Source organism: Falco punctatus, assembly GCF_963210335.1.
Source record: "Falco punctatus genome assembly, chromosome: 10".
Taxonomy (NCBI): domain Eukaryota; kingdom Metazoa; phylum Chordata; class Aves; order Falconiformes; family Falconidae; genus Falco; species Falco punctatus.
Window position 1 is genome coordinate 22,512,087 of NC_137590.1, and position 23,910 is coordinate 22,535,996.

Sequence of the window (23,910 nt, forward strand, 5' to 3'; positions counted from 1 at the left end):
TTGTAACGTCTCTTTGCCAACACTCCATCTGTGATTTTAGCTTGCAGGAAACACTTTGCAATTCTGTTATTAGCTTAGATGCAGAGAGCTGCTGTTTAAATATTAATTGTAAGTTCCCTCATAAGTGCAGTCAAACCCACTGAGTAATTTGTGAAGTTCAATAAATATCTAGGAGAGGGTGGGGAGTATGTTGTGGATAGGATCTGCTCTTAGTCTTAGCAAAGGTCTTGCTTGAGTTAACAGTGCCAAAGAGATTGTGCCCTGATGCTTGTCGTTTACTTTCCTCTTCTTACCTCAGTTTGGCTGCTTGTACACACATACACACAGAAAAAAAACCCAACCAACCAAAACCCCAAAAGATTAAATTGCAAGCATACTTCTTGCAGTTAGTGGACTTCCTGCTAAACCTGCTGTAAGTGAAAGAAACACCACACAGTGCTTGCAAGAAAAGATATGAGACCCATCAGTTGTTTCCAATCCTAATTATTGTGCAAATACACTTCTAAAGTACTTGTGTTTTGCTCTGTCAGGAATCACACCTCAGCAAGAGGCATTATCTTGTGGTTGAGCCCTTCTCCTCTGTTTTCAATCATGACCCTCATCCTGTTTCATTTTTTGATTCCACAAAATGTACTTTAAGCTTAAAAATAAATAAAGAAAAAACCCCTGGAAAATGGTATGGGTTTACAGGTACTTAATAAAGTTTTTTAATAAAGTGTATTTGATAGAAGTGAGAAACAAAGTAGTTAACACCATCTAACCAGAATGGTTTCTGCGGTTCACCAGAGCATTGTAATATTCATATTGGGTATAACTGAAAGATCAGCCCCATTAAAATTGTACGATCTATTTTTCCCCCCACTCTTATTTTTCCAGATGGTTATTAATCTTTTATTGGTGAGGTGGTTTGCCTACGGTGTAATCTGAGGTTTCTCCTCATGTTAAGTGAGTTACTTCTCTTTGGGTTTGAATTTTAATAAGTCGAATTCTGTTAATTGCCTAGAATTTAGATGTTTTTCTTAGTATCTTGCAAATGTGTGCTAAAATTAAAACAAATTAAGTGGTACCCACCTATACCTTTTCTTTTTCAGCGTTCTGTGAAGAAGGGTGCAGATATGGTGGAACTTGTGTAGCCCCTAACAAATGTGTCTGCCCTTCTGGATTCACAGGAAGTCACTGTGAGAAAGGTAAAGCTCTTTTTGAAACATGCCGCCTTCTTTCATAATGAGAAATATGATATGCTGAATTAAGAAATAATTACTTACCATTCATTCATTCTGCTTGATATTTTCTCTTCATTGAAGATCTGTGTTCCATAGCTGCCTTTTCCTAACTGAAAGCTAGTCTTAAATTAAACATGGAAAGTTTTAGACATTCAGGGGTGAATCTGCTTTTGCTTCCAGTGAACGCTTTTAGTTAATTAGAAGGGATGGCAAATGAAAAAAAATTACTCCACCTATTTCCTGTGGTGCAAGCTCAAGGTTACTTTCTGCTGCTTCTGAATATATTGTGCAGATTAGACTGGAATTTGGATGCTTGCTTTTCACTTAAAGTTATTGAATCCTTAAGGTTTGATTTGTTTCTAAGTCACTGAGGCCACCGATTGTCATAGAACCATAGCCTATTCACTAGTGACAGTGGGATTGTGCCTTTTCCTAGATTTTTTTCAAGATTTGCTTCTGACAGCCTCACAGGCCCACCTTCTGTTTGTTTCATAAAGATCTGGTTCGTTGTCTACCTTAAATGAGAAGGAAGGCATCTTAAAGAATTTCATGTAGGACTCTTAACTAGATTCTTTGTACAGCAGATCTGGGATTTTATTTTGGTTGGCATTTATTGAGGTTGTATTTCACTTAATTCAATGATAGAGGTTTTTTTGCATTGCGTGTTTGTTAATAGATATTTTTCACTTGCCTTTACTGGCAGAAATAAAGTGGATTGTTAATGCAGGTTGCACTATCGAGTATGTATGAGGTTATGATTGATGAAGTTTTTTCGGTTTTGTTTTTTTTAAGCATGAGGGGGAAAAAAAAAGGAAAACCAAGAAATAACTGTTAAAGGATAAGTTAAATCACTGGAGCCTCTTGTTTCCCAGAGGTTATTCAGTAATTTGTGTGTAGCAGTATCTGTTTTATACATTGCTTTTCTATTATAATACGAAGTAACTTAAGCCCAGTTGGCAACAAATCTCCTTTGAGTAGCTTCTGAAAACGGTGAAAGCTTTTTATGGATGGACTCAAATCACTGCATACTAAAATCCCACAGTTTCCAGTTGTCAGCATTGTTTCTAATTATTTAAGAATGAACTAGGACGTTAATATTTTCATATCGTCTTGAATACATTTGAGTACTTTATCTTTTTTGCCTATAGCCTTTGGGTTATTTGTTCTAAATAGACAAAAGCTCCCAAGCCTCCTGATGTTCAGGAGTAAGTACTGGCAATATACATGAGGAAGTAATACAAGTAGTTTCTGCCTCAGAGCCCCACCTAGCACAGCTCCCCAGCCTCCAATCCTTCCTGCTAGTTACCCTGTCCCATGTAGAATTTGCTCATTCCTTTCTAAAATGTCTATTAATCAGAGGGATGCAGGATGCCAGGGGTGTGAAAATAAGGTACCGCAGCACCAGTACCTGCACTGCCCGAGGTGCCCAGCCTACCCAGGCAGCCAGGGTCTTTAGGTCAGCTTTCAGCTCGGCTGCCTCTGTTTCTTTCACCCAAGAATCTTACAACGCTCTTTTTTTCTTAGAGCTGTAAAGGGACTTTCATAACTAGAACACAGAGTTTTTAAACTTCTGAAGCGATGGTTTAAAATTGATAAATGGATGCCATAACTGTTGTTGACTCCTACGTTTTTCATGTCTTTTATATTGTTTTGATTTAAAATATGAGTTAGCACACAGAGTAAAGGAAACATGGCAGGCATGGTACTCTCATTATATCAAGAAATTTAGAGGTAGATGTCAGAGGGAACTAGCTCCTGTGTGTAAAATCTATACGATTTGAACCAGAAGGAGGTTTATTTTTTATTTTTTTTTGAAGACGTGTGGGATTTACCAGTGGCTACAAGTGAAACTAACGATGGTAACTGAGAAATCTGATGTGCAAACTGGTTTGAGAATGAACAGGACTTTGTATATGAGAAGTTGTCACATTTTAGTTGTGTTAGAGAGTTTGAAAACTTCAGCAGATATATCTTATGTCATATGCATGTTTCAGTGGCTAAGTGCATATCAGATATCGGTGGGAACAGCTTCAGCCTTGTAAAGGTGCATGTCCTGGAAAAACTAAATGCTTGGACTAGAAAGGTGATGAACCACCTTCAAAGCAGGCTCCCCTTTGCTTACCGGCTTGCTCCTTGAAGATGTAGCGCTGTCGGGGAAAAGGAGGCAGTTCAGTAAAGACTTCCCTTATAGTCTCTTAAAGGATATTTAAAGTATTCAAAAATCACGTTTGTCTGATAGATATATATATATTTTTACCCCCTGTTGTCTGTAATGTTAGAAATAAGCACTTTGTTATATTTAACATATGGTAGCACTCCTTCAATCATTATGACATGGACTGAAGACAGTGAAAGGGTGGGAAATGAATTTAAATCAGAGCTTAAATGTACCTGGTAGACCTTTGTCTGCTGGAAGCTCATGGTGAACTGATGCATGTCAGAAGTAAAATTATGTGTTTTGGTTATGTATTCTGTTTGCCACAGTGCATTTAAAAACGTCCTTCAAACCATCAACAGGGCAACTCCTTCTGTGTTATTTGTGAGCTGAAAGGACTCGTCACCAGCTAGAACCAGTATGACCCAAACTGGCTTCAGCATCATGTAAGGGATAAAACAAACCAGTAATTAGAAATGTTGTTGAAACGCAGGTGTGTTTACTTCTGAATATGAATCATGTTACTCATCGTTTCTGACTGCCTGGTTGAAATGATGATATTAGGTTAATTAAAAATTCAGAGGTATTTGAGAAGGGTAGGATTTATGTTGGTAATTTACTCAGGTGAAATTAAAATACACATTTAAGGCTTATGTATGAATACATAATTCAACACGCTGCTAAGAAGAATTACCTCTTGCCAGTTGCTTTGCCTGAAATGAGGGATCATCATAACAGTTGTGGGGCTTCCTTTTCTTTTTGAAGGTGAACTGCAAATTGATATCCAGAGATACTGTCAAGAAATTCCTCCTTCCATCCATTCTTTATAATAATGCTGTTTCTTTAAGTAATTGCTTGATGCTTCTTAGAGAATTTTTGTCATTTTCTGTTTAGGATCTGCTTCTATCTTCCAATCAATTTTTTTGTTTGTTTGTTTTGTGTTTAGCCGGCCAGAGCTAAAATCAATGATCTCTGTGATCATTACCATTTGTGATCATATTTAATGCAGTTGTGATACCTGTGCTAGAAAGTTTTTACCTTAGAATTTTTGCTGATGTTGCTGTAATGTTCCAGCATGTACGTGCCTGGTGGCTGAGCTGGAGATACACATCCTTAACTGTATGTAACACTGTTGGCTTAAGCCCAGGTGCACCCTTGACAGGGATCCCTGTTAAAGGCTTCTGAGAGACATTTTGGTGTGCAGAGAGGAATGCAAACACAGTACTCTGCAAGAGTTGTTGGCAGCATGGGCTCCAATGCTCTAATTTTCTGTCCAGTGATGTTTTCTCCATCTCCTGTTTTTGCAATATTAAAAAAAGAATAATCCCATCATTCTTTGAGCTGCTTTTCTATCTCCATGGATGAGCCACAGGTCAGTGAGGTTTTAACATTGGTTTTGTAGACAGGGTTCGCCTTTATTCTGTGTTTGTGGAATATTACTCACTACTGCCACTGATGAAGTGGTGAGGATGAGTTAGGCAGGACAATCTGTGATATCAAAGGCAGGAATAAATGGATGATTGAGTGCCTAGAAGCTGCAGGCATTCCTCGAATATCTACCTACATGAGGTAGTCTCCCCTGCGTGGGCCTAAGAAATACATACCAACCTCTCTACAGCTGTGGGATGGTGACCAGTGGTGGCAGAAGTTTCAGCTAGGGCAGTTAGCTACGGTATCTGTCTGTAAAATGATTACTCTGGGCAATAAGCAGGACAAGGCAGCAAGGTTTGAAGCAGTGCGTTCCCAACTAGGGGCAAGTCAAGGAAAGTGCAATATTTTTTCCAAAAGATGCAGGAGGGCTTTTGATGGGGTGGGCCCTCGCCTCGAAAAGAGATTCAAAACAATTGCGCCATATCTTTGCTCCCTGGGCTCATGACAGCTGCTGAGCCGGTACGCAATGAATGGGCAGTGTGTCACTGGTAGATTAGAAGGGAGTTGTGTAGGCTGGAGCTCAGAGGGGTAAATATTTTTGTGGTAGCTACATGTGTATTTATGGTCTTTGTAAAACGCTGGAGAGCATTTTCTCACAGAATGATAGAGTGCTGTCAAATTACTTGCTGATTGTAAACAGTCAGAAGCAAGGGTAAGACACGGCAGCAAAATATGACAATGTGATAATTACTGGGGTTATGTTTTTGTGTAGTTTTGGACTGTACATACAAAGGATTGTCTGATGTTGGGGTGAGACGTCATTTTTCAGTATGTGCAGTGGCTGAGAAATGCGCTTTGAATCCCAATAATTATATTGCAAGTGGGGAAAAAAAATAATAAAATCAACATTTGCAGTGTTATATATGGATTTTTCAGTGCAATCTTGGATTTCACAGGTGTATAGCAAAATGTGCTTATATCGTGAAGTTGGATAAGTCATATGTATGTCATGAAAATGAGGGAGTCTTTAGCTGCTTTGTTTCATAGTAGTTGGCAGCATCTGGAGTTGTTGTCCAAGAAGCTGCATGCTTCTTTGTGTACTCATCTCTTAAATTGCTTCTTCTGGAGTATATTGTCTTCTGTAGTCCTTTGGGTAAAACTCTCTACAGTCTGCATTGCTTTGGGCCCTAGAGACAGGGAAAAAAAAAAAAAAGAAAAAGAAAAAGAAAAAGTGAGAATTGTATTTGTGTGCTATTTCTTTGATTCCTGAGCTGGATAAATCTTTAGGTGTGTAGCTATCAAAGACATTTCAGTTGAGGAACCTGGTTTAAAAAAATAAGCGAATAAAAACCGAAGCAAAGTGGAGAAAGATTTTTCAGTGAGTATGCTAAGCTAAATGTCAAAACTCCCTACCTTTCTCTATCTAAGATCTTTTATAAAATAGGAAGCAAGGTTTATTTTGGGAAATGAACCAGCTGTGCAGTTGTGGGCACAAGGCTTTGCACGAGATTCTTTCTAAAGCCTCTCATTTCAAGGTGAAGCAAAGCCAGTATAGTGTAAGATAAGAGGGGTGAAGTGAATGATGCTTAGCTTATTACAGAAAACAGTGGTTGTGGTTGATATGACACTCCTGAGGGTGTGACAGATCCAGGGAAGGCAGGTGCGCCAGGTGGCTGAGGTTACCCTGCTCCATTTGCTGCCAAGCTGTTTACAGCCTTTGCCCCAGCGGTACTTATTGCAAAATGGCAAGGGGTGACATCTTAATGTGATAGAAGAAACAAAGCTGTCATTTGTAAAGATATCAGGGAATAGATCAAAGAATATCTACTAGAAAAATCTGGTTACGTTTGTCTCTGAGGATCAAGGGGACATCTGTCTGCAAATCAACAAGTAACTCCCAGTGGAAGAAAAAAGATGTTCTATCTCATACTGCCAAGCCAGAGAAAAGTGAAATTTCCCAGACCAAGAACACCATTCATCCCCCAAGCTGACCATAGCATAAGGAAACTGGGCTCGCTTTTGTAGTGCTTACACTGCCTCATACACTGTAAAAGTTCAGTTTTAGAAGCCAGGAAAAATACTAAGAAGACACTGTGCTTGCAGTGTGGGTTTTTTTGGTGGTGTTGTGTTTTTTTTTTTCCAAGGGATATTTTTATGTTGCTTTATTATTTATTTCTTGTGTTCAGGTGTCTGAGTCTATGTATTTTTGTTTGTTTGTAATGAAAGGAATATCTGCTATATTAATCTTTCATATTAGCTGAGATGATATCTTGACATTCCAGATAGCAAATGGTTCTAACACACTAATGTTTTATTATTTATATGATTTGTGGTCATATATATTGCGTTTGTGTGGCAAGGTTTTGGTAGCGGGAGGGCTACAGGGGTGGCTTCTGTGAGAAGGTGCCAGAAGCTGCCCCCATGTCCGACAGAGCCGATGCCAGCCGGCTCAGAGATGGACCCACCACTGGCCAAGGCCGAGCCCATCAGCGAAAGTGGTAGCACCTATGGGATAGCGTGTTAAGTAGGGGAAAAACAAATCTAAAAGATCTGTGCCAGTGAGAGAGAGGAGGGGACCGTGTGAGAGCAACTCCCCCGCCGCCCCCAGGCCGGTGCAGCAGGAGCAGGAGGGCTCCAGGCGCCCAGCAGAGGTTCCCGGCAGCCCATGGGAAGCCCCCGGCGGGGCAGGCTGTGCCCCCAGCCCACGGAGGGTATCGGGGGGGCAGAGCCCCACCTGCAGCCCGGGGAGGGCCCCACGCCGGGGCAGGGGGTGCCCGACGGGGGCTGTGACCCCCCGGGCAGCCCAGGCTGGGGCAGGGTCGCTGGCAGGACGCGTGACCCGGGGGGGCCCACGCCGGAGCAGGCTGGGCCTGAAGGACGGCACCCACCGGGGGGGACCCACGCCGGGGCAGGGGGTGAGGGGCTGCGGCCGGGGGAAGGGCTCACGCCGGAGGAGTGTGTAGAGGATTGTCTCCCGTGGGAGGGACCCCGGGCTGGAGCAGGGAGAGTGTGAGGAGCCCTCCCCTGAAGGGGAAGGAGTGGCAGAGACAGTGTGTGATGAGCTGACCCTAACCCCCTTTCCCCATCCTCCTGCACTGCTCTGAGCGAGGAGGGAAGAGGAAATCAGGAGTGAAGGTGAACCCTGGAAGAAAGGAGGGATGGAGGGAAGATGCTATAAGATTTAGTTTTAATTTCTCATTACCCTACTCTGATTTGATTAGTAATAAATGGAACTAATTTCCATGATTAGAGTCTGGTTTGCCTGTGACAGTAATTTGTGATCTCCCTCCTTATCCTGACCCATGAACCTTCTGTTAAATTTTCTTTCTCCTGTCCAGCTGAGGAGGAGGGTGATAGAGCAGTTTTGGTGGGTACCTGGTGTCCAGCCAGGGTCAGTCCACCACCTGATAAAATATCTCCTTATAGTGTTCTGAATTAGAGTATTTTTTTTTAAGTCACAGAAACTGTGTCAGTCTTTCCCTGCCTTTGGTCCCCAAAGCTTGCACTTAGAAATTGGGCAGTACTATATTGCTTATGCTTGCTACTCTGGGTTCCTACAGTTTGAATTTCTCCATTTCTCCACTCAGATTCCCCGACCTCACCCTGACCAGTGTCTATATGCCAGCAGGACACGTCAGGTATTACTTAAGGATGTGGTTTTATTTAGACAAAAGAAAAACATGATATAGTCAGTTGACTTCTAATTTGCATTTGGATTCATGCAAACCAATGTAATCAGGAGGTAATTTCAGTTGATCAAACTTCATAGTGCGTGTAAGATCCAAACTGATTCTAAAATCTTTATTCCCTTGCCTTAAACATTAAGAAAAATACCTTTAGATGGTGTCCTGGCATGCCATCTTTCTTTGTGTTCTGGTTCCTGTTCCGGATGTTCTTGGATTTAATATCTTGTGAGGACCCACTATAGAACTTACCATAAAGCTTACAGAAATAGCTGCTATGTTCTATTATTCTTTAGTTACCCCAGTAGTGAATTGAAAATACTTGGGATATTTAAAGAAATGAACTAATCTGGTTTCATGAAGTCATTGGCTTTGTGTCTTCCTTTTATTACAGAGCAATAGTTTTGACTCCTTCACTTTTTCTGTTTTGCTGAAAAGCAGGCAATGAAAAAATCTAAAAAGAAAATGACAGTAAGTGCTTTGGAAATGAAGGTAAAGAGCAGGAGTCTTAGGATGAGGTTGATAGCTCCCCTGGACCTCTGGAGATAAAGAAGCAATTAACAGAAGGAGAAACTCCAAGTAAAATTATACCATCTCTTTTAGATTCAGGTACCCTGCCAAAGTGTTGGATAGTAACCTGTGTTCAATCTCCTAAAGAGCTGTTAGCAATCATCTTAAAATTAGAGATGAGCGGTCCTTGTAGCAGTATGGGGTGATCCAACTGAATATATGTTACAAATAGACTTTTTGATGTGGTGAGGACTAATAAGCATAGCTTTCATAGAACCGTTTTAAATCAAAATGGCTCCTTAGTGCATCGGAATACAGTGGTTGGGTCAGTCAGGTTCCACATGAGAGACACCCTCTGCCAGAGCCAAGTTGGATTTTCAAAAGGCCCTTCACAGAACAAGGCTGCATAAACTCTGTGAACTTCAAGAAAATGTATGAGTCTAAGAGCATTGTTTAGGTGATTGTTTATGTGAGTGGTACCAGTTTGAGCATCTCTGCAAGCATCCTTCCCCTGAACGTATTCTGTGAGCCCCCATGTCTGCCCATTTCCGTGACACTAGCCATTGTCTGGTTCGGAGTAACTTCAAGCACAAAGTGAAGAGGTAAGTAAAGCCAGACTCGTCGTGTTTCCCTGGGGCTGTGCTTGCTGCACGCCCTGGTCCTTCGTGAGCGTGCCAGCAAAGACAAGGCTCCTATGCCTTTACACCACCTGGGCACTGTCACGCAGTGACTTAACCTTTGTGATGGAGAACTTGCCTTTTGGTGGTAGAGGGATGCAGGTCAGAAGGATAAGGTGCATTTCCCTACGTTGGATGTAGGTATGCAAACAGAGGGATGTTAGTCTGGTTTGTTTCCATCACGTACCTGGAAGCTGCAGAGCGCAGCGCAGGGGTGAGGGCAGTATTCATGAGCAAAAAGGAGGTGCCTGTCTTTTGTGAGAGCAAAGTGTGCTGGGGCCTTGCTTTGCCCTCCACTTAGCACCTGGAAATCACTGGGGGAGAGGTTGGTTTGTTTGTTCCTGTTTTCTTTGTTTGTTTTGGCTGCTGATACACACAGAGTGTTAAATGTTCAGTCATCCGTAAGCTCTAATTATGTCCTACAAGAGGAACATCATGTTTAGAAAGAGACAGGTAAACTAAGCAGTAGTAAACTCTGAAGCTCTGAATGCAAAAGCCCCATGTTCCCTCTGAGCTACAGCCCACAGCCTACAGAGCCAGATTTTGTGCAAAAGCCTTGCTCGAGCTGTTGCTTTGGCCCTTCCGTGAAGTGCTCAGTCCCTGACTTCGCGTTCATTGGTTCATCACCAGGGGCATCTCCCACACCTTCTGTGCGGTCCTATCTGCTGCAGTGTCCTCTTGGGTTCTTAGGACCCAGGCAATGAGATTTAAATTTGTTTCAAGTGGCAGAATCACTGTCGAATACGTTTAGGAAAACAAAGAACCCCAAAGAACTCAAAAATGGGAGCAAATACTTATGTTTGAGCAAAAAGATACATTAATACATTAATGGATTTTCCATTTTGCAACTGAGAAGTTTCTGTTTATGGAACATTTTTTGTGATGTGAGCTGTACAGAAAAGACAGTTGCTTTAAAGTACCTACTTCATGATGAACTAACTACAAACCATGTCTCATTTTACTGTGGTTAATTAAAAAACCCCAAGTAGTCTGCTTTGAATGCAGTGCAGTAACCAGTAACGCTAATTTTATAACCTAGTTTGTCAGGACATTCTGACCCCCTTTTTTGGTTCTTCCAGGCAGATGCCTACGACCATGAAAAACATATTAATTCTAAGGAGAATGGTAGTGGACTAACTAAATATTAAATAAAAACTGCCTCAGTCTGTCCTACTACAGGCAGTATTTAGGGGACATTACTGTGTTTAATAAGCTCTTTGCCACCTTACTTTTTCTTATTAATAGCCTGCTCTGGAGTGGAGTACTAACCATGAATGTTTAAATTTGCTGATAACCTAGAAATAAAACTCTGAGATGTGTAGAGCAGGTGCAGAGAGGTTTTTTTTAAGACAGAAGTTCTCTGCCTCAGTGGGAATTTCACCTGAGTGGAAGCCTTACAATCTGGTGCAATTGAATAAAGTGAAATGAAAAACAAATGGCTCTAGTGAAATAAAAGAGCATTTAGAGTGGGGGTTTTATGTGGAACAAGCTGTGTTAGTTGCAGTTACCGATGATAAATATGCCATTTTTAACTCCTTGATCTATGGTACAAATCTAACTAGCTAATCTAGGAGCAAGATCCCATTCAAACTGGGCAGAGAATTCAGTTCCATTAGAAAATAAGTGCAAGTGAGAATTTTACTCTCTAGAGCCATGTTTCTGCTGAAGTTTAGTACAGTAAATGGGGGCATACTTTGTGAGTGATCTCATTGAAGTTAATCGAGGTGTAATGAGAGAAAGCATGCCTCAGTCATCAGAACTTGCATCAGCAAACAATTTGAGAAATAATGTGAAGAGTGAAAGGAATAGAGCAAAACATGGCTGATGTTGTAGAGTTTATTGTGTATTTAAATCTGACAACACATCAGTTTTCCTACATTTTTTCATTTTTAATTTAAGATTTTTTTTTCTGAAAAATTATGGTACGAGAAGAATGCTTTAAGCTGGTGGAACTAATGCAACAGGAAAAACCCCCAAAGTGCAACCAGCGAGATCTTTTCCCATGTTGATAGAAATTCATCACCACAAAAGCAATAGCCACCTTTGCTTTTATTGGGCTGACATTTAGAGGAAGAGGTCATGTCCCCATCCATGTAATCCTCAGAAGGCAAATAAAATGGCATAAATAACTTTCTCATGTGACTTACGTAGATTGCAGCTTATGTTCAATGAGGATAACTAATCCAATTATTTTGCTTTAGGAGTCAGGGTGAAAATGTGACTTAAACCCTCACTGAAGGGAGTGTCTTTCTTTATTTATTCACTGAGGTAGCCCCTGTAACATCTAAAATTGTGTTGAATTTCAGTCTTTTGGGATATCTGTTTTTGTAAGAGCAGCACCCATGGTTTTCTAGTCTGCTCTTGAAAGACTGCAGAACGGGTTGTTATACAATACCACAGCGAAGAAAAGCCTGCAACAGAAGGAGGTGGCTCTTTGCAAATTCTACTAAATTGGTATCAGTGTGTGGACTCAAGAAAACAAGTTTTTCTTTAGGATTGTACTCATGTATGTACAGAGGAGAAATTAAATATCAGAAGTTTTGCTGATTAGGAACTTTACATAATTTTTTTTCCTCCCTCCCAAAGCTTTTTCTGTGTTAGGTGAAATGGGTTTATTGTCTGCGGTCTGTTTGATAGTGATGTATCAGTTCTGCTGCAGAAAGTACATGATGTACCCAAAATGTCCCCTTCACTGTGGACTTTTTTGCAAATGATCCAGAATATTATGCCTGATAAAATATCAAAAAAATCAATGGCGTAATACCTGTTGGGTGTGAAGAGGGGTCTATGAATCTGTCTCCTAGAGCGTGTGGCATTAAAACCTATCAAAGATTCAGAGCTCACTAACTCACAGTGCAAATTCTTGTTGCTTTTGTTAGGCTTTTGTTCATGTGTGTAGTCCCCAGAGAAAGAATATGCAAGATGTTAAAATAATACTGTGCTTAATGTAAGGTACATGTGAAGCATAAAAGTAGCTTGAATTGTTCTGGGTGAATGTTTTCTTTGCTAGCTCCCTTATGATTGAAGTAGCTTTAAAGTAACAGTCATGCTCAACCTGAAGGAACTATTGTGTCAAAGTTATTCTCAAACTTTTTATAATGTTATGATAAAAATCTGTGCAGTCCTTCACATTTGCAGAAATAGAATTCTTCCGAAATACATCAATCATTTTTTTTTTTTTTTGCTTTTAAAAAAGAGAACCTCTGATTTAGCAACTCGGGCAGTTCAATAGCTCGAGTTTTCCACTACTTACTATGTGTAACAACTGAATTATTTCTTTCAACATGTAGTATCTACTAAGTAGATCAGTCATTTCAGAGACAAACATAAATGGTGGAGCTTTTATGTGAAAGAATGAAATCCCCTTTCTTATTTGATTTTTTTTCTTTTTCTTTTTCTGAAGAGACATTCTCTGTATGCTAGCAATCTAATCTTTGGAATGGTACTCATTTATCTTTTGAATGAGACATGAAATAAAAGCCCTAAACACTTCTGGTCATTAAAGATCCAGTTGAACCTGTATCCTATTTCAGCTCAGGTAATTACATTCTGCCTTCTTTAGCAATGTCAGTCAGAGAAATTACTTACTTGAAGTAGCCGTCTGGTAGCATGGAGTGGCACCCATGCCTTAACTTCGTAGATGGCTACGTTTCTGTGGCAGGTTACAGATGCTCACAGCTTTTGATAGCAATTACATGATTTTAAATGGGAATGACACTTTGGTGGAGTACAAGCATGTAGGTATGGGAGGGTGAGCTTAGCTCATCCACGGTCCTTCTCATTGTACTGTCTTGGAAGTAGTGATACCTCTGATCTGGACAGCACAGCTCACCAGGGCCAGTTACAGGTTCTTGCACGCCTACCACATCTTTTTAGTGTAAGCTGGTAGACAGCAGGGGTCTTTGAGCTGAGAAAAGCAGGAGGGGCACTCAAACCCTGACTGGGATCCCATGCATCACCCTCGCATGCGTTGCATCCACACAGCTTCTTTATAGTAGCCTACTGCTTTGTTGCCAACTCAGGCTATGACTAAGTACTCTGCAGTTTGAGAGGTTAAATAGATTGTTCTCATTTCCAGGATAGTAATTTAAACAAATAGCCAGGATAAGTCTCTCCTTCCTCTTGAAGCTGGGCCACGGACCTTGCACACCCATGGAAGTGTGCAGGCTCGGGAGTGAAATAGCTTTGTAGACATGAGGAGGTTCGCTCTTCTCTTGAGCGTTATCAAAGTTTGAGAGTGGTCTGCTGTCAATCAGTCAGAAGGTATGGCCACTACGTGTATTTTACTTGCTTACATGACCACTCATGAAGACTGAATTCCAATAAAGAGATGTTTTATGAAGATTTCCTGGGCTCCCATTTGATGCTGTGCAGCACAGGTGGTGCTACCGTGGGAGGGAGGTGTTCAGCTATTGGTAATGGTTTATGTGAGGAACAAATTCTCTCTAGAAATTCTTTGTGATTACATTTCCTGGAAGGAGACCAAGTGGTTTTTTTGGTGTTGTTTGTCGGTTTGTTTCTCTTTACTATAGAGCAAGTAAGGAATGTCCCATGAGCAGTGCCAGCCCCTGCAGAAAGTGAAGTTTTGTAGTGTGACAGGACAGTTCCTTTTTTTTTCTGCCAAATACTCACTCATTCTGTCCCTTTCTACAGCTGTCCTGTCCACTTCTTGTGACAGCCTTAGTTCTGGAAAGCCTTAGTCTGTCCAAAATGAATTAAAAACAGAGAAAAAACCCTTACACATACCACAAGGGATTTTTTATTTTGTGTCTGTTACAACCAAGGCAGATGGTGAATCCTACAGTTAATGGAAGCTGCTTTTTGGGGTGGGGATTTCAGTTGCCTGCTGCTAAAGTCTGTCTTTCTATCCCCCATCTTTAATTGTTTTCTTTCTCACCCTTGGAATGTCCAACACAGAATTTTTCAGTTCTTTCTGTTAACTGCATGGAGAAAGTAGACTTAATTCATACCTCAGACATTTTTGCCATTTTCTCATCTGAAATCTTGTTTCTTCTTAACTCTTATGGAGTTCACAGCTGATGCAGTTTGTGAGATGTGTGTGCTGATAGCAATAACTCCCTCAGCGGTTCCATTAATCATTTATAGGCTAGGGAGTCAGATACAGTATGATAATGCCTAGGTATTCCTAAGGCCTCCCCTTTGAGATGACTGAGTCATATGTTTCTTTTTTGAAGACAGCTTTGATTTTTTTTTTTTTTTTTTTTTTTGCTATCTCCCCTCCCACTATCTTTTCTCAGCAGGCCTTATTAGGTGTATTCATTACTGAACAAGATGAAAGTCATTTCCATGTGTAGAGAGAGATGGTGGTAGATCACTGAGGATACAGAATCTGATCAATAACAACCAGAATTTCCTAATATCTAATGTCTGTCTCGCTGATTTGACAGTGGGAAATTTTTGCAGAGCCTCCATGGTAATATAGTTTACAAATGTAAAAAGGGTTAAATAAAAAAACTACACAAGAAGGAGGTAGCCCACTGCTCACTTGTCCAGTTGCCACAAAAAGACATATCTCTTTGTTAAAGTTGTAGGTTGTCCTAGTACTAGTAACAATTTCCTTACTGGATGGTAAATAAATCAACTGCTGTATTAAATCCATTACTTTGTCTTGCTACAATCAGCAAAATGAAATTGGTCGCTTACTAGTCCATTTGCTGAATAGTTTCAGCAGTTAACTGATTCACTGTAAAAACAAATTGCAGTAGCTCCTTTGGAGGAATTGCTTCCAGGGAGAAGGAACGTCCAAAATGGGAAATACTAATGTAGCTGACATTGCTACTCTGACTCTTGTACAGAAGTGGGAGACACCTCACTTAAGTGCATTTAATGTGATTCTTCATGAATGCTAAATACAACCTAGCTGAAGAAACATATATAGTGTGTTCACATTTCCAGATTTCAGGTTTCACTCTACTGTATATTAAGCACCAGACGTTAAAGGGCATGGACAGTTTTTCTAAGCCAAAATGAGAAATAAAATTAGGAAAGAATCAAGGGGATAATTTTGTGTCAATCAAAGACAAAAAGGAGAAATTTCATAAACTGCTTGTACGAGCAACAACAGTTTTCGGTTTTCCACTGAAGGAAAGGTAGTGTTTTTGAGACATGAAGAAAACGCTCCAACCAAAGACCAGAAGCAAAACTTAAGAATGGAGAGTCTAATTCCAGTCTTTTGGTCTTGTGTATATCATCTATATTGGCACATTATGTGAATATTTGTATTGTTTGGGAATGCTGCCACAAGTAAGGCAGCAGAAACTTGCTTAACACAAAGCCAGAATATGTAGAAAACCATACCATCTTCAAATGCGTTTGGAGTGTTACTAGTTTATTTTTACAGCATAGAAGAAGGGGGGGGGGGGAACCCAAAACTTTGACCTTCCTGAAAGTTAATTGAGGAGTTAGCATAGAACTCATACTAGCATAGAATGTATGAAGTGCCTTACCTCAGGTATGACTGTATAGTCTGTTTATAATCCCATTTAGAGTCTATAAATAAGAAAAAAAAATATTTCAAGCAGACTTTAGCAGTAGATTCCAATTTTGAGCAGGGCAACCATAATAACGTAACTCAATTGTCATACTGTTAATTTAAAACAGCATCCTTTTTTGTTGTACCATATAAAATAGCACTAATATGAGGGATTGGCAATTTATGGACATAAAGATTATTTCCTTTTTGGAAGCAACTGTTAATGAATTTGTCGTATAAAAAGGGTGGAGATTACAGTTGTTTGTTGATCTGAGTAATCATCTCTTCCGTGAAAATCCTTGCACTGTTTTCCTAAGATGCACTGTAAGGCAAGGATGAACAAAGACCTGGTGTAAAGTCATCACGAGTCTTGGTTTCCCTTTCATGAGTAAAGATAGTGAGAATTTGGCAAGGTCATCTTCAAGGACACAGCTGCATTAAGACAGCCAGACAGAACATACTGAGTTTCGTTGGGTTTTTAAAAGCCAGGGTAAAGCCTCCTTAAAAAACAAGGCTATACTGGAAAGATGAATTGATTATTATTAAGGGCTGACTTGGCTGTACATGGTTCTTCCTACTTTCAGAAAGAAAATCACAAGCAACCCCTTTAGTTGCACCTATATAATTTGTGAATATATAATATACGTATAACACAGCTTGTCTTTGACTTGAAGTGATGTGTCTTGTAAGAACTCCTGAGAAAGGACTGCAAAATTTGCTTGCAAATGTTGGCAGCTAATCACAGTACTCATGAATTATCATTTATTTTTCTTCTGCTTCCCTCTCAAAAATACCCAGTGTTGATGTGAGCATTCTGTTACTTCCAGAAATTAATTTGAAAGTGAGATAATCTAATCTAAATTCAGTGTAAATATAAATACTGCTAAAATATGCTCTCAAGACTAACGTAGGATTATATGTGTACTGTGGGGTGTAGGTCATTGCTTGTTTTCAGAAAACAAGGATTTCTGCATCTAAGTTGTACATTACTAATTCTACACCATAGTTTGTGGTTTTTGTATATGTTTGCTATTTTGAGATCAGTACAAAGAAAATACTACATAGTCAGCTGCTTTGGATGTATTTTTCTTGTGTTTCTAACAATGTGTACCTGTGCTGAAGTGACATATCCTAGCTCTGTAGAATCACACAGGTAAGTCTGCGTAGCCTTCGTGGGGAGGGATTCTTAAACAGTGGTGAAGAAGTGGAATAACAATCATATTTTCATTATTCTAATTTTGGGTGTTTTCTGTGGTATGGCTTTGTGCACATTTATGCATTTAGAGTGGCTTAGATGGGAGAAGATGGCTGACAAAGGACATAAGGGTGCACCATCAAGTTAAAATAAGTGAGGAAAAGAGAATTCATAGTATTTTTCACTTGGTGGTTCTGTGTGCATTGGTGTCAGAGGCAGCACCGTTAGTTGCAACATCAGTGTCATGATTTTTCCAAGACCTGTGGCACTTCACCAAATGTTGTTGCTCTAAGATCACCTCCATAGCTGTAAAGTCAGCACCACAAGAAAACAATGTGCTGATAAGGTGCAAACCAGTTTCTAGTTAGCTATTTAACCTTCTCTCCATGATTTATTATCTTAACCAGATGTGAATAATGAGAATATAAAATGCCTTTAGATGTTTGTATGAATGGCTAAATATGCACGTTGGGTAGGCTTACATTAGAAGGGACTGTGAATTCCTTTTCTGTGGAGCTGAGGATGGTGTCTGCAATGCTTGAAGAATAGTAACTGACTAGTGAAAAGAGCTAAGATGCTCTTGAATTGTGATTTTTACTTTTTTTTTTTTTTTTAATCTTGCCTCTGATAGATGAATTTATGTGGTCATGCACATAAATGTAGATAATATAGCATAGATAATTCTGTCCTTGTGCATCATAGATCAAGCTTTTGATTTCATTGTTCGTTTGCTCTGAGCAGTGACACTGAGAGTATTACAGCATTTAGATGGGAGGATTTCTGAAATGATGTACTGCAAATATGGCTTCAGACTGTAAACATGTAACTGTGTAAGAATTATCAAGTGAATAATACTGTGAAAAAATTTTGGATTTTAAAGAAAATGAACAACCCATATATTGCATGACTTAGTGTAATTTAGAATTCAGTATAAAACCCAGATTAGTAATATTTAAAAGGAGAGTCTTTTCTTTAAAAATCAATGGGCAGGTATAATTATTTATTTTAGCAAAAAGGTTTAAAAATGAGAAATTGTTGCTGGTGTGGAACTGTCCTAATGCTGCTGGCTATGAATATATTACAGAGCTATATCTTTATACAAAACATTTCCACCCTGTCATCTTCATTTAATACAGTCATTTTCTGCTCTATTCATTTCACCTGGGTTAAATTTTGTTTACACTCTAATGCAATTTATGTTACTGAATATGATTCTCATAGGTCCCTACTCTGAGAGAGACAGTACTAGCCTGCTACTTGCCTCCGTTTCTGGTGTCTTTATTACTGAAATCTGCTTACATCAAAAGCATATAAATAACAAAGCTGGCAAGAATTTAATGTCATAGAAAATCATCTCAAAACAAAAGCCACTTTGTGTGTGTGTCTGTGTGTGACTTTTTAGGCCCTTGTATTACACTACCCATATTACTTGTTTGCACTGAAACCAAGAGAGGAATATGTTGCTGAAGATATTTCTGCAATGAGTATTCAAGGTTTGAGAATTAAAAGACGTGTATTTCCTTTGATTAGCCTTTTCATTAACTTCAAGCTGTTTTGGCAGACTTTTCTTACTCAATGTAATTTGCTCTTGACATATATTAGTATTAAGTCATGCTTTCAAATGCTATATATTGTTTCTAGTATTAAACAATATTCTATAATTGACTTTCAAGACTTCTGAAAATAATACATTTTTGCACAGAAAACTGTGTAGTCTTGTGCCCCAACATTTTTACAAGGGGAAAAAACCACTTTGCTTTACATCTCTTATCTCAGAGAATGCAGACAGTTGCCTGGATTTATTTTCTTTATTCTTCAGAGTTCTGGAGACTTTTTGTTTTCCCGTTTTGAGTAGAACTGAAGTTTCTGACAGCAGAGTACCCACAGAAATGGTTAGGACTCAACATAATGCACACAAGTGGCAGGTAAACACCCTATGTGTGGTGTCACTTGAGCCATCAGCCTTCCTTGACACTTTGATGCTATGTTTTGTACCAGTTGTTTTTGTCCACTGGGGACAAAGGCTGGCTACGGCTTGTGCGTACGCTGCTCAGTGTGACCTGTCTGAAGCACGGCTTGAATATATATCTCTGTTCAAAAGGGGAGGAATTTTAAATTGCCAGTCTACAGACAGAGGGTGGAGCAAGCTGTCAGATTATGAACGTGACAATTTTTAACTTCTCCCCTAAGGAAAGCTCTTGTAGTGATCTTGTGACCTCTTGTTTCCACCATACTGACAGAGAAGTGTCTTCACTGGTGGTTCAATTAGTCTGATACAACAGGTAACGAGTAATAACATTATAGGGGAGAGAAATTCAGACATGTTCATAGTTGCCCCTTGTGTTCATCGAGGCCCATTATTACCTGGCCTGGGTTTTATGTATGTGAGCAACATATAATGGAGATGAAAACCAAGAAGCCATCTCATACAGAATAGCAGTGAGAGTTCTAGAGTGTTCTCTTGAAATTGGAACTGTGGGAGATATTTCTTCAGCACTGCGTACTGCTTTCTAACCCCTATTTTATTGTGTGAGAGATATTTGTATCTGTTCCTAACTTACAACAGGATGCCTCGAGAAAGAAAGCATAGGAGATGTATCAGTAGTTTGACTGCTGGAAGTCTGAACAAGAACTGTTTGAAACTGTTCTCACAGTTTCAATTCTTTGAAACCAGATTGTTCACCTCCATGAGTACTATGGCAGCTACTCCTCTGAAATTGTCATTTGCCTTTCACAAAAGCAATGCAAAATGAAGAACTGTCATACCCCACGTGTGATGTTTCTTCTCCTGGCTTCCAATTACACTCACTCATATATTTAGCTGCTTTATTGATTTTTTTCTTTCTTTCTTTCTTTTTTTTTTTATTAGAAGAAAACTAGTGCTAAAACGTGGATTATACAAAACCCTTTGATACAAGCTACAACTATAATTGTTCTTTCTTCTTTGCCTCATCCTTCTTTTCTTTCTGACTGTAAGATGAAAAATCAGCCCGTAATCAAAAAGAGTCTGTGTGATTTGCTTTGTCAACAAAGGTGTGCTATCCCTGTTTCCTCCTGCTGCAAACTTTGTGTTAGATTTTGTAGGGTGTATCTGGAAATCGAGCATCTCATAAATCTGATGGCAGTGAGCTCCTATGTGAGTGTGTGGTGTTTGTGCCACAGAAAATTGTGGATTTTATGGCTGCTGCTCTTTGAAATTGTTTTTACTGAAAGGAGGTTGTTAGTAGAGTTAGGTGTGGCTCATCATGGAACTGATGAGAACATAATCTTCATTGTGGCTCACTTTCCTGCAGGCTGTTGCCTCGGTGCAAAAAGACTCATTTGTCGGGAGTGGAAAGAAGAGAGATGCTTTCTCCAGGTTTAGAAAAGAGGATTGGATGTGTTGGCGTGTAACTGATAAAAGGAGGCAGCCTCATCAGTTTTAAGCAATCTGTGACTGGCAACTTTCAACTGTAGTGGAGCCTGCTTGGGTCTGGATTAAGAATGTTGTAGTGATGACTCTATTTACTGATCTTTTTGCTTGATTTAATGTGCTTCATTCTTGGTGAACCAGAGCATTTGAGTTATTTTTGATTCTCTTTCTCATCTCCTCTACCCTTGACTGTTGTTAATCTCTGCAGCTAAACAGCGTTTGGCATTTGTCTTCTCTTACAGAATCAGCATAGGAGAAAGGGGAAAAAGGGAAGGAGACCTTAACTTAAATATTTTTAACTTTAACAGACAGCTGAACTAGAGGCTTAGATTGTTTCAAATCCATATAATGCCCAGGGAATGCTATGTGCACTTCAACAAATACTAATTAGATATGATCCTCCACGTATTTTTGTGCATCTGTTCTTAAAATGCAGCAAGTAGTCTGTGGAAGGGTGGGAAAAGGCCTCATTGTGAAGACAGCTTCTTGTGCTCTGTGACTAAAATAAATTACGGCTCTTTTGGGCTTGAGGTACACATTATTTTGGTCGCTCATAGATCTCCTGCTGCTCAAGCACACTGGGAAACAAATGCATTTCTTCTATAAGAAAATAAAACTCAGAGTTAGTTTTCTCAAAGCTTGTTTTGATCCTCTGCTGAAAACAAGATTATTGTGTTTCTGTGGCCGCCCCAGGTTGTCTGTTGATCTTTCCTCATCTAGTCTGAGACCGTATAACAGAGAAATAATGAAAAAGGATAGCCATATCAAGGAGATTTGTAGGTCTTGAGTTTCAGAAAGCACTGTCCTCCTTGTTGATTAGCATTCCAGATGGATTCCTTTCTTCCAAAGAAAAGGCGACTGTATTTTGCCATGCCAAATTACTGTATTATTGTGAGTAACATATATATTGTTTAGGAAGGAGAATAATCTCAGATTTATGGAGGGCTTAAGCTTGAATCTCTGTATATAAAACCACACAAGCTTCTGTATGTATCCTATAAGACTATGCTTGTTTGGTCTTTATAGTCAAGGATACAGAACAAGAGTACTGGCTGTGCTAATCAGGAGCCAGATGTAATTTCCTGAATATCATATGATTTCTCCTGGTGCTTTGAATTAGAATATTTTGGACAGTAAAACGTTATTATTCAGTTATTACTGTTGTACTTATTGATAGCAGGTATGGATGGAGTTTTTGAATATTTTTCTCACCCAGAGCACAGAACACATACTGTGATTTAACCTTTCCTCTGAAACACTGTGTTTTTCTATTTTTGGGAGACCTTTCAGTCTAGTGAAGTTTAAACAAACCACTTGAGCATCGGGAGCGCTAAAGAAACGGCGTAAAATGTGCTGCCGTACCCGGGGTGTGCGGTTTTACATTCTGTATCTTCTTTCCACCTGACCCACAAAGGTGAAGGAAAGCTAACTGGTAGCAGCTCGGGAGGGATGAACTGCTGAAGAAGCAACCTGGAGGGGCGTGCGTGGAGTGGGCAGAGCAGCAATGGCTTGGGTTCAAACCTCAGCTACTCCAGCGCTGGAGAACTGGCATAAATGCTCCCTTAGAAGATCACAGTCAACACAGGAAGTTTAGCTGAAGGATGGGATATTAAGTATACTAATAATAGCAGGGACTTGGCAAGTACATTTTGTCACTGTTTTGTATGTTATTGGCATATTTTTAACTTGAAAATCCTACAGAAATGTCACGTTGCACAGAACCCACAGCCACTGACTAAACCAAGGTTTTATTCCCAAGTCTGCCCTGTTTGTGCAGCAAGGCACCGCTCGGGCTGTGTGGGAGTGAGCTGCCCCTCTCTGGGGGAGGGGGACAGAAGCTCAGTCCCAGAGCAAGCAGGGGTGGGGGGGTGGGGGGCAGAGCTTCTTTCTAGGCAGGTCACAAAGCTTCCAGGTTCCACAGGTCTAACCTGGTCTGACTGAGGCTTGGTAACAGGGGGGTGGTGGACAATATCTTTCTTTCTTTAATTGCAAGAATTCTGGTCAGTTCTGATTTTGTGGCTATTTCAAAACTATCTGAATTGGACAATGTGTTGATGCATTTTAGACGTCAAGATGAACAAGACTTGAAATACTGCTTCTTTACAGTACAGAAGAATGTAGTAGTATCATTACTGTTGTTAAAAATTAGTATATCAAGGTGTCCATCATCCAATTCTAACTATTGCAAAATGACCAGTTACCCATGGAGGCAATTCATGAAAGCTAACCTTCACAGGCCTTTGACTTTGCCAGAGCTCTGGTGAAAATTAGAATTTTTAATTATTTTTTTAACTGTCATTTAGGATTATGTATGGGCTGGAGAAAAATGTAGTTCTATTGACAAAATGAACGTGGAGAGATGTCATAGAAAGCCAGCTATTAATTAATGCGAGAGCATTGTTCTTTCACATTAGAAAGTTTCTTAGAAATGCCTTGTAATTAAAAGGCAGTTATTATTTTCCAATCCAAAAGCACCACCCCGCCTGTTCATATTGACAAAGTTTATGAGTTATTAGTCTTATTTCTGAAAGAACCTTCACAGGTGATTTGTCATGATTTTTAGGAGTTTAGGTAATACTGCACCAGTACAAGGTGAAGAGAGATCCTTATCCAATTTAGAAGTGAAAAAAATAGATCCAAACAAGAGCCTAGTTTGCAATTATGTTCAGTTGACCTCATGAACAGTAGGAGGCATGAATGCTGGGAATACTTGAAGTTCCAAAATGAATTTTCTTGGTCCTAGTAACCTGCAGATTAGCTGCCTAGTACTGTTGCATATGTTGCTTTAAAAATCTCACTAAGCACCGATGTCATAATTTTGCATGGAAGTAGTTACAGACTCTGACTGACACTTCTATTAAAATCCTCTGCTTTTCAGAGTCTATTACACAGCCATGAAAATCATTTGACATTCAAGGTCTCTGCCTGAGCACCTTTTTTTCTTTTCTTAATACAAAAGTTCAGAAGACACACTTTACTATTTTTTACCTCGATAATAAAAGAAGAAAATACCCTGGGTTTTGAAACATCACCTTCTCATATCCCAGCCACTGCGAAGTTTTAACCAGAAGTTTTGATGGTTAGAACAAAGTAGTGTCTCTTCTTTCATAGGAGCAGCCCAAATGGCTGGTTACGCTTCAGGCAAGGTTTATACTGAATTTTACCTCTGCCTGTTGTTGGAAGGCCAACCC

General features: G+C 39.7%; 1 protein-coding gene across 5 annotated transcripts in view; it reads left to right on the forward strand.

The window, feature by feature from the left end:
- The window catches only part of NELL1 (neural EGFL like 1), a 321,378-nt gene that overhangs the window by 227,609 nt on the left and 69,859 nt on the right, over nt 1-23,910 (forward strand). For all 5 annotated transcript variants that reach the window (XR_013930834.1, XM_080405208.1, XM_080405205.1 and 2 more), the window contains exon 15: nt 1,092-1,187. Coding sequence is in view for 4 of the 5 variants with exons in the window: in XM_080405208.1 (XP_080261334.1) it covers nt 1,092-1,187 (96 nt within the window). In the remaining variant the exon portion in view is untranslated. The remainder of the gene's footprint in view (nt 1-1,091; nt 1,188-23,910) is intronic.